Raw genomic sequence first — 17546 nt, forward strand, 5'->3', positions numbered from 1 at the left:
CCAGAGGAGGGACAGTGGTTTGGACATGTCCAGAGGAGGGACAGTGGGTATATTGGTAGAAGGATGTTAAAAATGCAGCTGCCTGGAAAAATTCAAAGAGAGGACATGGAGGTAGTTGGTGTGAGGACAGAGGATGCAGAGGACAGAGTGAGATGGAGGACGACTCGCTGTGGAGACCCTGAAGAGGGAAAAGCCAAAAGAAAAAAAAAATGAAGATAAATGTATAAAAACTTGTTTCTTTGTCCTATAAACCCAAAATGACTCGTGTATAATGTTACACCCCTAATATTTGAATGTTGTGTAATTTGTTGACACCCTGAAGTGATAAAGTCTCCCACAGTTTGACAACATGTGGACCTCTGAAGACGGTGTCTACGTGAGGTTTGTCTTTACAACTTCGCCGGAGATGATTAGGAACCTTTAGATGTCGTTGCTGCAGGAAGACGGAACCAGACTGACAAATCGTCTGAACCACACAAAACTAGGATCGTCTGAATAAACTCTCTCCAGCTGCGGTTTCTGGAGACCTTCGTTCAGTCGTGGAGTAAACGACTCCCAACGTTTCATGGCGTGTCTGCTGCAGCCACGAAAACAAGCGTGGCTTCATTTTAATTGATTTAATTAACCCTCCTCTTGGGGAAGCACGGCGGCTTCACACAGGTTTCTAATTGGAAGCCGTTTCGTTGGGGCCAGTTGGACGTGACCTGCAGAACCAACACGAGAGCACTGTGGACGTTTTGGAGCAGATCTCATCCTCTGATCACGCACCAATCAATAACCAATACACATCTAAATCTCCTCAGCATCACGGTAGCTGCAGTTTTTTAACCACTGCGATGTTTGACCGTCGTCACCGTTGTGTAAACCCAAAAGCAAAAGTGCATGTAGATTGTTGAGGAAAGCTAACGGGCTAATAACACCTGAGCAGAACAAAAACAAGAACTTTCAGCTCAGAAAGTCGACTTTAAACTCGAAACAAATCTTTAAACTTCTGTTTTCAGTGAAGTAAAAACTGTAAAAATTGTCATCCTGCAGCCCAAATTTAATTTTTATCTGTTAAAGACTCTCAAACTGTTACTATATGTTTAAAAGTTATTACTTGGCACTGAGAAGGCTGTAATTCACAATAAGTTGCCTGTTTAAGCTCTTATTTTCTTATTTTTGCTAGGTTGGTTGTTAGCATAAAGTATAATTGAACCACTGATAAATTTAATAAAAGCTGTAGAAAGTAATTTGGAGTAAATTAAAAACAAAAGCACAAAATGGCAAAAACTCCATTTATACATATTGAGCTATCGTTGGGTGTGGTAGTAGCTGAGACTGAACCCAAAGACTCGTTTGGATCGTTGGCAGATACAAACTCTTTGCTGAACAGTTACCGCTGAACAATTTTTGACAACAAAGAACCTGTCCAGAGAACCCGACTCCACCTCGTTAGATTTAACTACCTGGATTATTGAGCATCAGGACACTTAAAGTGCTGACGGGTTTTTTATTATGATTATAGAAATATCTGAAACGTTTTGTGCTTTTATTGTTGAAGTTAAAACATTCCATTTCCTCTAGAGGGTTTAAGTATTTCTTAAAAACTTTGGCATCACTCATTAAAAAGTGACTTTATGTTGGTCTGTTTTCCAGTTAATCCCTGTAATAATCCATCTGAAATGGTTCATTTAGTCCACACAGTAGAACCTGCAGGTGAGGTTTGGGAGTTGTTAACAACTTTTTCTCCCAGACCTCCATCGCTTTGTTTGACGGTGAAAAACGGACGTGGAAGGTGCACCCCGGGTGTCCCGTGTGCACGTTTCTGCTCATCATCTCCCTCTGGTTTCTTCACAGGCTGCTCCAAAGTTTACACAAAGAGCTCTCACCTGAAGGCACACCAAAGAACACACACCGGTAAGAAAACTTCATCCTCCATTATTGCGGTTAGACCTGTCACAATAACAAATTTTGCTGTGCAATTAATTGTCTCAGAAATTATTGCGATAAACGATAATATTGTTTGAAATTTGGCAATAATTAGTAATTATTGTAAGAAAAAATGTTGGTTAATTTGTGTAGTACCTTTTTCAACCACTGTATGGCAGTATTAGACCTTTGAACCGAAGGATGGATAGTGAGGGAGTGAGCAGCGTGTCTCTTTAAAAAAAATGGGAGGGAGGCCTCTTGACCTGACATGGGCTGTCTCTCTGTGGTTCTCAAAATGGCTGATGCTCGGTGTGGTTTGAGCTCTTTAGCATAGCATTTCTCACACAAAGCTTTTAATTAAAAAAAAAAAAAAAAAATCGGTAAACAAGTTCTCAGATTCTTTTTAAAGAGAAAACCTTTTTACACGAAGGCACGAGTTTCAACCGTGAATTTTGGAGCTTCGACAAGACGGCGGTTTTTTCCCCGTGGTCAGTCTGTTAGCTTAGCTCGTAGCTTAGCTTCTCAGTTTAGCTACTTCTAACGATCCAAAAACTTGATTTTGAACGATTAAAACAGATTTTAAAGAGAAAAGTGAAAGGGCGGGGTCAGTGAAGAGCACCGCAGCTGAGCCTTTTGTCATCCAGTGTCTTCAGTAGAAAGAGACGCAAAGAAACGATAAAGCCGATAAATAAAAATGAGGTTGATAATTTTCCATTTATCATGCGATTAATTGATTTATTGTTTATCGCGACGGGTCTAACTGCGGTAGCTGCTCCAACCTGGTAATTTAATCCATTTCAGATTAGAAATGTGCACTTTAAACAAACAAACAAAAAAAAAAATCTGTTTAAATTTGTCCCTTAACTATTCCATTTTCTATGACATTTTTAAGGATGCATGGATGCTGTCAGTAAAGCTGAGCTCACCTGTGACCATAGTTTCCACTTTAAAACCCTTTCAAAATAAACTGCCATGACAGAAACGATGCTGGCGATGCTCAAAGTTGTTTTTCATCTTTTTCTTTTTTTTTCTGGAAGGGGACCTCATCATAAAACAAAAAAAGAAAAGTGCTCAGACGGGAAAATCACGGTTAGGGAACAACTTGGCGAGTCACTTCCAGGTGCTGATGTAAAGTTTTAATTGTTGAAATTCGCTTTTTTTTAACCAGAGTCAAATATTCAAAAATCACTGTCCGTCTTTAGCTCTGGTGTTCAGCCCACACGTGCACTGTGTGCATGACGACACATTCAGTAGGTGCTTGGCCTGAGTGACTGAGGGTCAGAGGTCATGTCACGTTTCACCTCTGCATTATGTTATAATGAACTAAACATGAGCACAGTGATTAAAGGTGAATTTAAACGTTTTCATGATGCATCAGGCTGAAATAAATGGACTTGTGATGTCACACCTGTTCCACTTTGATTGGGAACAGGTCGATACTCCTGCTGTGCACTTTTTGTAGTTCATGATTTCAAACTATCTTCTCAGACTGGAAAAGTAATCCTGTGAGTTTAGCTGCTTTAAGCTTTTTTTTTTTAATGCAGTTATTGCGTGTTTGTCACGTCGCCAGTTTCGATACGCCCTGTAACGATAATAGAGATGAAGGCGAACACGATTAAAAGAGAAAGACGTGCAGGCAATCCAAGTTTTCTTTAGCGTTTTTGTTTTTTTCTGCGCCACATTTGGACATGCTCGTACTTGTCCTCTGAGCTTCCCCAGAGACGGAGAACAAAGAAGGCAGGGAGGAGGGTAAGACGAAGAAAAGAGGATAAAAAAAGGGGAAGACACGCTATTAAATGAAGACCAAACCAGTTCCTCCGGCTTTTCAGTGCTTTTTTTTTTTTTTTTCCAGTGTAGAAGGTGAGGGGTTCGCAGAATGGGGGCAGGCTGGTTTCGTTTGTTTCTTTCTGAAAGATGAAACCTGTAGATTTCCCAGCGGCCTCCGCTCAACTAGTATTTTGCAGATTTACTCATGCGATAAAAGCCGCACAGCTCCTGCCTGCAGTGCGAAAACACACGAGTGAATGAATGAGCAAATGGAGACGGATCCGTCTTCAGCTGATGGGATAAAAATGTTTTGGCTCTCGGTGGAGAAGTTAAAGCAGCAGGACGCAGCAAATAATAAAAGACGATATGAAATGAGAATTGTAAATAAAATGATCCAAGTATGCAGACCCAAATGTATCTTCCTCATTTGAAACTAGATAAAAAATAGATTCGAGTACAATTAGCTTTTTTGGGGTAAAACATTTAAGAGAGGATTCCCCCGTTTCCACTTTTTCATTTTACATTTTGCAGGGCTACACAAACGGGTGGCCATTGGATGTGTTTACCTGTGTATACAACATCTACTGTATGTTTAAAATGACAACAACCTGATTATCTCATGTTGAGACCAAAGGAAGCCCAAGAATATAAACGGCCAGTGGAGCTGGAACGGCTGCACGTCGCTGAACTGATCATCGAAGCTGTGGCGAACAAACGCAGCTAAAGGTTACAAACCTTCAGCCTTTGCTGACAGTCCGGCCAGACAAGGCTGGTCTGATCTTGCTTTGCCTTCAGTTGATGACTCATAGGTTGGAGAGTAGATTGGGCCGAGTGTTCTAAGCTGTAAAAAAAATGGTATAAAATAAAATTTAGATTAAGAAAGTAAGAAAATCGTTGCTGCAGTTATAAAATAGACATGACTTCTGTTCTATTGTGACAAATACATATCTCCCCGTTCTGTCCTTCAGTTTAAACTGAAAACAAAAGAACAGACAAGTTACTGTGCATTCTCTGAAATGTGGAGTACCTCAAGGATGTGTTGTTGTTACCTTGGTTTTGTAAGACGGATCAGGGTTGGCAGGCCTCAGACTGTTAGTCTTTCAGATGAAAGACAAAATATTTCTCCCTAAAAGTAACTTGTTCAGATGACAAGATTTAACCCCTTTTTGTGATTTATCTACCTGGATGATTGAACTCTCAGACCTTTTTCTTTTCCTTAGTCTAAAAACTCAGTCTAATCCACTGGCTCCTCAGTATGCCTGACCTTTTGTAACCTTTGTTAATGTTGCATTGTGAAATTAAGCTTCCAGCCCAAAATTGCAAAGGTAAACGCCTCCATGTTTTTTTTTTAAAGAAAACGTACATAAAGGCCAAAACTTTTTTTTATGAAAATATTTTTATATCAGCCATCGGCTGCTCTGATTTAAAAATAATAATAATAATAATAATAATGATAATAATAATAATAAATAGAGGCATTATTATGGGAAAAACCCTTAAATTTTTCTGCCCCTGACCTACATTTATTAGTGTACTCCTCTTTTTCATGAGTCTCTTCATGTTTTAAATAGATTTTACAAACACATCCGGTACCATTTAGTCTGTCGAGGAGAGTTGCAGCTTTTCATTTGGAGTTGCTGATCTGACCAGAGTAGATGACGACTGCCCTTCAACAATTGTACTTCTTATTTCGGAAATCCTCTTTCCTCTGGTTTGATTGAGTGCTATTACATTTATTTTAGATTTTTGGATACATTTTAATTTACGAGACACCGGGGGAACTTTTTTCTTCCAGCCAAGATTTCTGTTTCATATTTGACATTTGTGATTCTATAGGAATCACGTGAACACGATATGTTGAACAATTAATCTAAAGTTGTTGGGAGCAAAAGCAAAATAAAAACAACAAAAAGTAGATGATTAAATATTAGTGTGCTATAGTCATAATCTAGTTTAATCTCATTACTGTTCTTTACTGTTCGTAATATCTTTGTTTTATTCATTTATTCAAGCAGATAGAGAGAAAATGTGAAGAGAGTTCGGGAATAACGTACAATTAAACACTCCAGACGAGCTACGAAGCAAACCAGAAACTCTTTACTTGGCGTGATTCATGCAAAGTTTGTAACTGTTTAACAATCCCTTCTTTACTCCACATCAAACTGATTCTGTGTATTCTGGTTCCTGTTACCTATTAGTCGTAAAAATACCAAACTTATCTTTTGAGATAATCAAAATCCATTTTGTTCGCTTAAATTCTAACAAATATTTGCTTCTTTTTTTTTTTTTTTAACTTATGTAAATATTAGTTAAGATGGAGGATAAAAACTTCATAAAGCTGCGCTCTGATTCGTTTGACTACAACTCGGCTAATTAGAGCTTTGTGCACCAGTGTTGATGGTACAAGGATTCAGTTTCTAAAAGCTTTTGGTGCACCTGAGACCCGTAGAGCTGCATCACGATCTCCAACCTGCAACCTTGACCATGGCCACAACTTGAGCTCTTCACTGTGACTTTAGTTGTTGTAGTGCGTGTGTTTGAGCTTGAAGAATGCCATCAGCCTGATTAGGGAACCCTCCAGCCCTCTTTACAAACACTAACTACGCTGATAAAGCTGAAAGGTCCACAAAGGCGTCCTGGAGAGCCTGGAAGTGTTTGCTCTTTGACTCCGTAAAACGAGGCACAGATGGTTGTAAAACAATGTTATTACACTTTTTATACACATTACATCAGCCTGTGTGTAGCTATGCATGGCTTAAGACGGTTAGAGGTTGAAAATAAGATTAAACGTTGCTCAAAACATGTTTTGTTTTCTATTTTCATATTGATTTTCATGCAGGAGCTTGAAGAAGACTCGTCTCGGAGAGTTAATATTTGTCTTCCATACAAAGTACACCAGGTTGTACAAGAGCTCTTTTTGTTCGGAGTGATTGATGCTCTTTGGTTGTACTTTTCCGAGTGTTTTGTTGTGATTGAGTGGGTGACGTTGTGTGTTCGTCCATTATGATGTGGTCTCGCTACGTGGACTCCATCGTGCTTGAAAGAGGGAAATAACTGTAGTTTGAGTGTTTTTCTTCTAATCAGCCACCTGGTCAAACAGCTAATGTGTCGAACTCTTTTAAGCTCTAATACCTGCAATTTTGAAAAGTGAATGTTTTAATCTTTTTTTTTTTTATCTCAATGCGTCTGTTCCGTTTCTATTTTTTTATAATGGAACTTTGTACTTGACTAAATCAAACTTCTGTTTTATGTCATGAAATAAATCATAAAGCGTGTGTAGATTTCACTTTTCACAGCTCGTTGAGGAGCACGCAGCAGTCGAGTGTTTGTTCTGTGCGTCCTATTTCACTGGGCTGTTTGCTAGCTTTCAGGGATAATGGTTCGAGAGAGACAACCGTGCTTTCTGACCTCGACAGCACGAATAAAGAGCCAAACCAAACACACCTGTGCGTTCAGCGATCGGCCCTTTCATATGGAGATATTTGTACTCCAAATCCACGCACACGTCAGGTGCGGGGCCCTTCTAGGAGCAGGTCATTGTTCAAGAAGAAAGCTCGAGTACAAGCGCGCATGCAAGCTGGAGCTCACGTGTGGATTTTTAGCATCTTTTTTTTTAGTCCATAAACAAATTAAATCATATTTTTAAGTGACGGCTCCACTGAATGTGGTATTTTTTGGAAATATAAGTACAACAATACATTTATTGAACATGACGGTACAGACGAAGATGTCGTCTAAAGCACTCCACACCAAAGCAAAGCAAGAACAGCTGGTGCAGATGCTCGTTTCCTTCAAATCAGCTGCGTGGGAAAGTTCAGCTTAGCTTTTGTTGCTAGCTCTGAGCTCGATGGAGAGCAAATGTATGGAAAGCCGAAAGGGTCATGAATTCCATGCTTTGTCCCCCCCTTCTACGGCAAGCCGTTTGTGAATTTGTTTGGTAAACTTGATTTCTAATGTCTTCTGTTAAAGACGAGAGCTGGCTGCGGGCCACCGGATCCGGAAACCCCTTCTAGCCCACGTCTTTACCCCCGGCTCGAACCTTCCTCAGAAGTGGCAACTATACTAATCAATAAATCAAGGAAACGTCAATTAAGTTTTATCAAATTATATTAGAAAAGGCAGTAAAAGATTACAAGTCACAGCGCTGGACTCTACTGTCTGTGACGCCACAGACCCGGAAGAAGAGCCCCGATGTCTCGTGTCATTATTAATTTATAGGGCCCTAGGCTCCGCCTTTCGCAGAAGGGGAGCTCAGCCTATCAGTGTATGAGGGGGCGTGGCTAAGTGTGGTCTTATGTGGACTGACGTGTTAGGAAATATGAAACGGTGCTTCAAAGCCTTTCTACGTGATGTGGCAAGCAAATTAAACTATTTCTTGACTGATATTGAAATCCCTGGGAGAACTCTCTTTAGAGTTGCTGGCCCAGTTTAACCCAGTCAGTAACGCTTCCTTCACCTCTAGTTTGCCACCTGCAGCACATTAGCAGTCAGCTAGCTGAGAAACGACAGCTTATTGTAAATTATTTTAAACCAACTTTGTTTAGCCGTATATTGGTGCGATTTCAGTTTTTGTAGATTAACTTTTTGTTTGACGCGTTTCCTCTAGGACACCGTTTACGGTTCAAATTGGATAAATAGGACAGTACAATGACTTTTTCAACTTTCCATTAATATTACTGGTGACCTCGCTCCACATGATGATTCCTGTGAGTCTCTCCACGAGTGAGACTGGTAGTTTTACTGTCTCTGAGGATTATCTGTTTAAATAAGTGGGGAAAACACCACAAATACCATTTGATTCTTTGTTTTTTTTTCTGTGTACCAAACCCATACTGCACCACGACCCTTAACTTGCACCTTCAGTGCACCGTTACACCCTTAAAATATTCTGCTAGAATGAACAGTTTTTGATTAATGATGGCACTATACAATGACAATGCAGGTCTTTTAACCTCGTTGTCGCCTAATAAACTCCCACTTTTGCTCTTTGAACCTCATCTCTGTGCTAAAGCCTGTCACCGAATGATTGCCTGTCGATAGTTGAGGCTATCTAATCAGCAATAACAGGGTCCACGCTGGTAATGAACCCTTAATGACCTAACAGCAAAACTGAGACACACTCTGTTGACATTGCTTGGCAGAAAACGTAGACGAGGTATTAAACACAGATAAGTCCTCCTTACAACAAAGCAGGCTTAATGTTTTCTTAGTGCTCGTTCATTTTCAGCTCTGGAACGTACCAAACGGCAGGTTGAAGAATGTGACGGTGCCGTTTTCTTATCTCCTTTTTAAGTTGCCTTTGTCTTCCCACCTCCCATTGATTCCATTTATTTCCATCTTGGTTATGAAAGACGACATTTTTCCTGTTGCCATCAGCGCCTTTTTTCTTTGTTGATGATTAGCTCACTATCTGGCAACCGCACGTTGTATCACAGCAGAGAAATGTCGACGTTTGGGTGGAGCTGGTTAACTGTCGGTTTAGATTTACTCGGCTTGTTTTTCCGCACCTCTTTGAATTCATGTCACGGCTTCTTTTGTCATCATGCCGTCTTACTTATTTCTGCCGTATTATCGTCAAACCAGTGGGACTGGTCTCGTTTCATGTACAAGAAGCTGTTGCAACAGTTGGATATTGCTTTAAGTCTTTGTTTTACGTTGCTGAAAAGGTTGCTTTCTAAAATCATCAGTCACTTTTTTTATTGTCTTTTCTCAAAGAAGTGTAGCAACTTTTTCCATGACTCCGTTTACCCAGTAGAGCTTCTGAATCAGCACTTTCCACTGAGTTTATTCAGCCTTTTTTTAAGCAAAGGCAGCTTTACAGCAGTTGGTGTGTTTCTCGGAGATACGATATTCGTTGTTTTAATACTACTGTTTAAGCAGGAAGTTAATTTTTTTTATCTTTCTTGATGGCCTCAACAGCAGACATAATTTCTTTTTTTAAAAATTTTTAAAAAAGGGTAGAATTAAATTGAAAAACTGAAAAAAATTATCAACTAAAGCTGTGAGCCTAACTAGACCTGTCACGATAACAAAATTTGCTGGGCGATTAATTGTCTTGGAAATTATTGCGATAAATGATAATATTGAGGGAGTGGTGGCGCAGAGGTTAGAGAAGGTGGGCTTGCGATCGGAAGATCGCCGGTTCAAGCCCCAGTACCGACAACATCAAAAAATGTGGGTGGGGTAGGTGAAGCACCCACACCTGTCCCCACCCTCATTCGCCCCACTCTGGGCCCATGAGCAAGGCCCTTAACTCCCATCTGCTCCCTAAACAGGTCTCTCTTGAAAATGAGTTCTTGGGACTAAATGAGACTACCTGGATAAATAAAGGGTAAATTAAATAAAAAAGTTTGAAAATTGACAATAATTAGTAATTATTGTTCATTTAAGAAGAAATGTTGGTTCATTTTTATGTGTAGTACCATTTTTTGACCACTGGGTGGCAGTATAAGGCGCCATTTTGGACGGTTAAAACAGATTTTAAAGGGAAAGAGAGGAGTCAGTGAAGAACACCAGGGTTGAACCTTTTGTCGTCCAGTGTCTTCAGTAGAAAGAGAGACGCGAAGAAACGATAAAGCCGATAAATGAAAATGAAGTCGATAATTTTAATTTTATCATGCGATTAATTTATTTATTGTTTATCACGACAGGCCTAATCCTAACTGAACGTGCTACAGTTTGCTGACGACTCTGCGCTCTTCTCTTCTATCTTTCAGGAGAGAAACCGTACCATTGCACGTGGGAGAACTGTGACTGGCGTTTCGCCCGATCCGACGAGCTCACCAGACACTACCGGAAGCACACCGGAGCCAAACCCTTCAAGTGTGTCGCCTGCAGCCGTTGCTTCTCGCGCTCGGACCACCTGGCCCTGCACATGAAGCGCCACCAGAACTAACTCGGATCCTCTTGTTCTTACAAACCCAATCATTCACACACACAACCCCAAATCCACTGTGCACGCTGCCGTTTACATGGCACCAACACGAGTTGAGCGCTAGCAGGCATCGAGGGATGGATACCATTTTATTTTTGAAAAATGACCCACAGTTAGATGATTTTGTCTAATCTAATCTCAGAATTACCGAGATGAACTGATTTGAAAATCTAGGTCATAAAACGATAACGCATTAACACACCATCGCAACAAGTGTGTCGGATGGACTTGAGACTCTTAAATAATCTTGGAAAATCTTTTTTCTACTTTATAAACCAAGAACTTGACTGTTCTTTTAATCTTTTACCATTTTCAGGTTTGAACTTTCAACAAGAGGTGGAAACAGTGCCCTCTGTCCTGCCCGTGTAAATACCTGTTCATAGATGTGCGTGTGTGCGTTTGAGGTTATAACGAATGTATGGAATTTTATACTTGACTTTTATTTTCACTGAATGTTGGCATGAGTAATATTCAGCGCTTTAACTTCCTTGTGATACAATCTGGCCTTTGAATAGATAAAGAAAAGGAAAAAAGACAAAAATAAAAAGTCAACAGACGCAATCGGGAAACCCTCCATGAAAGAGTTAATCATCCCGTCGCTCAGCGCAGGTATTACCTGAGCTCAGAAACCAGAGCGGGCTGCCAATGTTTGTATCCCTGACAGGAAGTGTTGCCACGGTGACCGTGTTTCTTTGACGATAGTTTGCAGTTTGCTCACTTTTTTTCTCTTCAGGACCGTTTTTTTTTTTTTTTTTTTTCCATCCTTTCTTTCTTTTTAAATCTCCTTTTAATTGTTTAACACTTCAGAAGAACAATAGTTCCGGGTCGATGGGTGTGTTGCGTAATTAGTTACGTGTTCCCAGTTGGTTCAACGTGACCGATTACATCATGCTCTGCAGGTTCAAATTCACTTGATTTCATGACTTACAGTTGAAGCTCTTTCCTTTTTGAGGAGCCACTGAACGACGTTCGTCAGTCACGAGAAGAATGATGGTCAATATTTAAAACGAATCTCACATTTCTAAAACGACTTGCTTTGTAAAGCTGCACCCCCTGAGCACAAGATTAACTACAAACCTACATTTACTCTGTTTTAACTGGTTTTTGCAACAGTGGATAAATCTGAATTATTAAATACTACAGTTTAAGAAGCAAAATCGATAAAGCTTTGATGATCGATTTTAATACTTCAATATGAAACATGAATTGACAAAAGTGTAATTTTATCCTCACCAAATAAATTCTTGTTTCTCATCAACTTTTTGGACTTTGCAAACACAGCATGTGTTGCAGCCGTAGAGGTTTAAAGATATTTGTGTTCATTGTGTCAGCAGCTCCGACACGTTTTAAATACAGCAGTCCCTCTATTTCTCGGTTCGTTTACTGTGGACTCGCTCCATCGTGGTTTTTCAAAATAAGAGTGGACATGACACACAATTGGCTGATTGATGGATGAGCCGCACGAGCGGCATGATAATTTTATTTAAAATAAATTATTTTAAATTATTTAGCACCTGCTGCTCCTTTGTGCAGCCCGTACTGTAGGATAAACTTCCTGCTGCAGCTGATCAGCTGTTCTCCGTGCAGAGCGGGGAAGTGGGCGTGGCCAAGAGCACTTGCAGGTGAAGAGCAGAGGGGCCGGAGAGAGGGAAATAATGACGTTCTTTTACTCTTTCAGAAAGTTTAAAGTTTAGAAACACTGTTTAGAATATTACAAGAGTGTGGGAAGAGTTTAAAACACCTTTTAATAAATTATTTTCATATATATAATGAACTACTACGTACTGCTTGTACTACTAGTCCTACTTGGCGGTTTTCCACTTATCGCGGGGCTTCAGGGTACGGATCCCTCGTGATAAACGAGGAATAGTTCGTTTTATTGATCTCCAGTTTTACAAAGCAACTGATTAGATTGCCTTAAAGGCAGAATATTGAGTCTAACTCTTTGTCTCACCACGGTTTTATTTTTCCTTTTTCCCCTGCAGAAGTTGGTTCCTGTTTTTTTTTCTGATGAATTAATGGTCATCTGCTCATCTTATGGAACTCAACGCTTTGGTTTAATGACACTTTTATTCCCTGTAAACAGCGGTAAGACCAAACGAGGCCAGACTGATCTTTGAGTCATGGCAGGTGACTCGAGAGTTCTCAGGATGCTGAATCTTTTACAAAGACTCTGGTTTCTGCTTCTTTTTCCTGTTTCAGGACATTTTTAGATGTTCGCTCGGACACTGTGATCCACTAATAGCAGGGCGCCTGGCTCTTTTTGCAGGAAACGGATCTGACAGCACATCTAAGGCTGGTTTTAGTTCTGAGTAACGATGTGTGAAGTTGTAAACCTGTTAATCTGATTTAGACTACCCGCACAGATCAGCTGATTTATTCATTGATTTACAGCCGTTTGTTCCGCAGTCTCTAACTCTACAGCCTCTTAATGCGACAGCCTTATAAACTCTGTTTCATAAACCTGAATCGTCCTTCTGGAAACATCAGTGGTTTTCAGTTTTTTTGTTTCCTTGTCCCTGTGGTTCTCTGCCGTGCAGCACCGCTGTTCGTCTCACCTCCAGTCTGCAGCTGGAAAACCGGTTTCATTAATTGCAAGCTTGATTGTTGAGCTATAAATTGGGCGTTGACTCCTCAAGGACCGAGGCCGGTGGATGAACACATTTAAAAGCCTGACTGGTTTTCCATCTTCGTGTAACTTGTTCAGTGGTGTAGCTGTGTGTGCACTGTATTCCTTGATTGATTTGATCATTAAGAGTTTTTCAGCAGATGTTAAACACCCTGAGATATGTAGAATGATAAAAGAATCATTTTTAAATCTAATTTTAGTTAGTTTTAGTAAATCGTCTAATCCAGTGGTTCCCAACCATGGTCCCTGAGGAACACCATCCTGCCTGTTTCAGTTGTTTCCTGCTCCATCACGCTTGATTCAGTGATTTAATTACTTCAAGTTCTGCAGAAGCCTGTTAATTCATTTAAATCAGGTGCGTCAAATCAGGGAAACAAGTAAAACATGCAGGACGGTGTTCCTCAAGGACCATTGTTGGGAACCACTGGGATCTGCTTGACATAAGGAAGTGAGCACACAACATTTGGCTAGTAGAATAAACACGGGCTTGCAGCCCGCTGCTGAGCCTGTGGATTTAGAAATGGTAGACTTGATGATGACTGAACGTGCTCACGTGTGCTCTACACCACTGAACAGATCCCGTCTGCGCTGAGACGAGCCGCCTCCATGGAGCTCTAAAAGGCATGAAGTGCTGCTTGTCGTGTTGATTTAAGCGAAACGCCTCCGGTTGTTTCAACAATATGATTGTTCTACTTTTGAGTTTTGGTTTTGTCACCAAGGAAGAAAGTTCTCCTGCCTCTCTCAAAGAGAGCGCTGATCACACACTGTGTACATATCTGTAGTTTCAACAGAAGACTGTAAATATTTTATTTACTGTTGTAATGTTAATATTTTATCTTTTTTTAAACTAATGGGATTTTAGATCGGCTGCACGCTGCAGCGTGTTTTAATTTGTTTTGATACCTAATGAGTGTAAAAGATTTATCAAGCTGTAATGTACAAATTATGCAGAACAATGGATTGTTTTTCTTGTTTGTGCAGCGATCGTGTTGCGATTAAATAATAAAAATTAAAAAATCTTAAAATAGTGTTTTGTTTTTGTTTCAGATGACAGATCAAAAGTTTAATCAGAGTAAATGTAACATTTTAAAGGAAAAATATGTTCATTCAAAATTTCACAGTGTCAACAAATCCCAAAAAAGTTGGGACAAGTAGCGATAAGTGGCTGGAAAAAGGAAATTGAGCATATAACGAACAGCTGGAAGACCAATTAACACTAATTAGGTCAACTGACAACATGATTGGGTATAAAAAGAGCTTCTCAGAGTGTCAGTGTCTCTCAGAAGCCAAGATGGTAAGAGGATCACCAATTCCACCATTGTTGCGCAGAAAGATAGAGCAGCAATACCAGAATGGTGTTACCCAGCGTAAAATAGCAAAGAGTTTTAAGTTATCATTATCAACCGTGCATAACATCATCAAAAGATTCAGAGAATCTGGAACAATCGCTGTGCGTAAGGGGCAAGGCCGTAAAACTCTACTGGATGCTCGTGATCTCCGGGCCCTTAAACGTCACTGCACCTCAAACAGGAATGCCACTGTCAAGGAAATAACAGAATGGGCTCAGGAATACTTCCAGAAAGCATTGTCAGTGAACACTATCCACCGTGCCATCTGCCGTTGCCAGCTGAAACTCTACAGTGCAAAGAGGAAGCCATTTCTAAGCAAGCTCCACAAGCTCAGACGTTTGCACTGGGCCAGGGGTCATTTAAAATGGAGTGTGGCAAAATGGAAGACTGTTCTGTGGTCAGATGAGTCACGATTTGAAGTTCTTTATGGAACACTGGGACGCCATGTCATCCGGACCAGAGAGGACAAGGATAGCCCAAGTTGTTATCAACGCTCCGTTCAGAAGCCTGCATCACTGATGGTATGGGGTTGCATGAGCGCTTGTGGCATGGGCAGCTTGCATGTCTGGAAAGGCACCATTAATGCAGAGAACTATGTTCAGGTTCTAGAACATGTGCTCCCATCTAGACGTCATCTCTTTCAGGGAAGACCCTGCATTTTTCAACACGATAATGCCAGACCACATTCTGCAGCAATCACAACATCATGGCTACGTAGGAGAAGGATCCGGGTACTGAAATGGCCAGCCTGCAGCCCAGATCTTTCACCTATAGAGAACATTTGGCGCATCATGAAGAGGAAGGTGTGACAAAGAAGGCCCAAGACGATTGAACAGTTAGAGGCCTGTATTAGACATGAATGGGAGAGCATTCCTATTTCTAAACTTGACAAACTGGTCTCCTCTGTCCCCAGACGTCTGTTGAGTGTTGTAATCAATCAACCTTTATTTCTACAGGTAAATCCCATTGAGCCTCGAGGACTCATTTACAAGAGAGACCTGATTTCAACAAAGAAGGGGGTAAGAAGAAGGGGGGATGCCACACAGTGGTAAAAATGGACTGGTCACAACTTTTTTGGAATCCGGTTTGTACATGCTTTCAGCCCAGGCCTCCCTTGCAAAAAAGATCTGTGATCTCAGTGGGATTTACCTGGTTACATAAAGGTTAATAAATAAAACAAACTTTTCCATATTTTTGGAAAATATTTTCTTCTCACAAATGATCGTGTACTCGCACTAGAGACATGCAGATATGCAGGAAATGACATGTTTCAATGAGCTTCAAATGAAGATGTCGAGGTTCTTCTTAGGAGTGACAAGGATGGATAAGATTAGGATTGAGATTATCAGAGGTACAGCACAGGTTGAACAACTGGGAGATAAAGTTAGAGAGACCACACTGAGATGGTCAATTGGAAAAACGGCATTTTCAGCGTTTCAAGTCAAATCTTGAAAATAATTTCATTGCATGTAAGGTTGAAAGATCATGCATGATCTGTTAGTACTTACTTTTGTCTTGGGGATGACTCTCAGGTACCACCACACCAAACTTTAGCTCAATTTCTGTCAAAGTATCTGAGTTGCAGTAAATTTAGTGTCCATTAACCTTGATGACGACCCTGTTGACCCCATTAGTTAATCAGTTATACATGAGCATCCAGAGTTTTAGTAAAATGTTTCCAGTTCGTGAGATATTTTGCTAACAATCTTGACCCCCAATAGTTATTGCCAAATATTTAAGTGACATTTTGTGCAAACTGTAGCACTCGGGGTACTGGTTTTAGCTCAAAGTCTGTAAACTTGATAAAATTATTGCATTTTTATGTTTGCGAGTGCTAATGAGTTGTGGCAGCCATGTTGAATTTGAGTTAAACACTTGGAAATACACATTCAGTGATCACTTCCTGTGGTTCATGAGGTATGCTGCTTGAATACAGATGTTTTCCTCCAATAATTGTTGCTAAAGTTTTAAACAAAGCTCACACAAGGTGAATGAATGTATGAATTTCTGCGTTGTCAGTCCTTTCAGCCTGTAGGGACATAAAGGATGTGCAGCTTTACATAAAATCACGGCTAATCATTTTCCTGCATCAACTCCTCGGCTCTGTTCTGGCTCTGCAGCTCGGAGGTTCCTGTTAGTCGTTGCGTGATGTGAAAGTTTCCGCCGCCGGCAGGCTGCTCTGCTGGGGATGCACGAGACAAAAGAACCTGATGTTCTGATCGAACACACACACAAAAACCTCCACAATTAGGCAATAAGAATTAGTCAGGGCATAAAGATAAAAGGCCAAGGAGGGTGGAGTCACCTCAGAAGCTCGTTGGCAGAGAAAGTAGTCATTATGTTCGTGCCAAGACGCTTTCAGTCTGGAGCCTCAGATTTGCCTCATCATTTGGGATGACGCCCTTAAAGTGCTCACTGTGTGCACATTACGAAACACTGAAGAATGCATCTGAGGTTGTATATATCAGAGTCAGAGTCAGAGACTATATGTTGTATATTAAGGTAGTCTTTTTTTATGAGAGTGTGTGCTCACCGAGTTTGAATATTTCTATTAAAAAAGCATGTTTTTAGAAGTTAAATCAGTTCAAACCAAACAAAAACTAAAATGAGCAGAAAACAAGCTAAAATGAACAAAAAAGCCAAAATAAGTAGGAAAAACACGCTAAATTAGCAAAAAAAAGAAGCTCAGATGAGCATAAAATAAGGTAAATGAGCAAAATCAAGCTAAAATAAGCAGGAAACAATCTAAAATGAGCAGAAAGCAAGGTAAAATGAGCAAAAAATAAGCTAAAGTTGGCAAAAAGCAAGCTAAAATGAGCAAAGATAAGCTAAAATTTGTAGAAAACAAGTCAAAAGAGCAAAAAACAAGCTAAAAATTAGTATAAAACAAGCAAAAGTTAGCAAAAAAGAAGCTAAAATTAGCATAAAATAAGGCAAAATTAGCAAAATCAAGCTA

The 17546-nt window shown here is 40.2% G+C and overlaps 1 protein-coding gene across 1 annotated transcript in view; it reads left to right on the top strand.

Moving 5' to 3' along the window:
• klf5l (Kruppel-like factor 5 like) overlaps window positions 1-10718 on the top strand; it is a 32088-nt gene extending 21370 nt beyond the window's left edge. The window contains exons 3-4 of the mRNA XM_037687777.1: window positions 1840-1899; window positions 10395-10718. Coding sequence (XP_037543705.1) covers window positions 1840-1899; window positions 10395-10573 — 239 coding nt within the window. The 3' untranslated portion in view covers window positions 10574-10718. The remainder of the gene's footprint in view (window positions 1-1839; window positions 1900-10394) is intronic.
• Window positions 10719-17546: the final 6828 nt, after the last annotated feature.

Source organism: Nematolebias whitei, chromosome 14 (assembly GCF_014905685.2).
Source record: "Nematolebias whitei isolate Nwh7 chromosome 14, NemWhi1, whole genome shotgun sequence".
Classification (NCBI taxonomy): domain Eukaryota; kingdom Metazoa; phylum Chordata; class Actinopteri; order Cyprinodontiformes; family Rivulidae; genus Nematolebias; species Nematolebias whitei.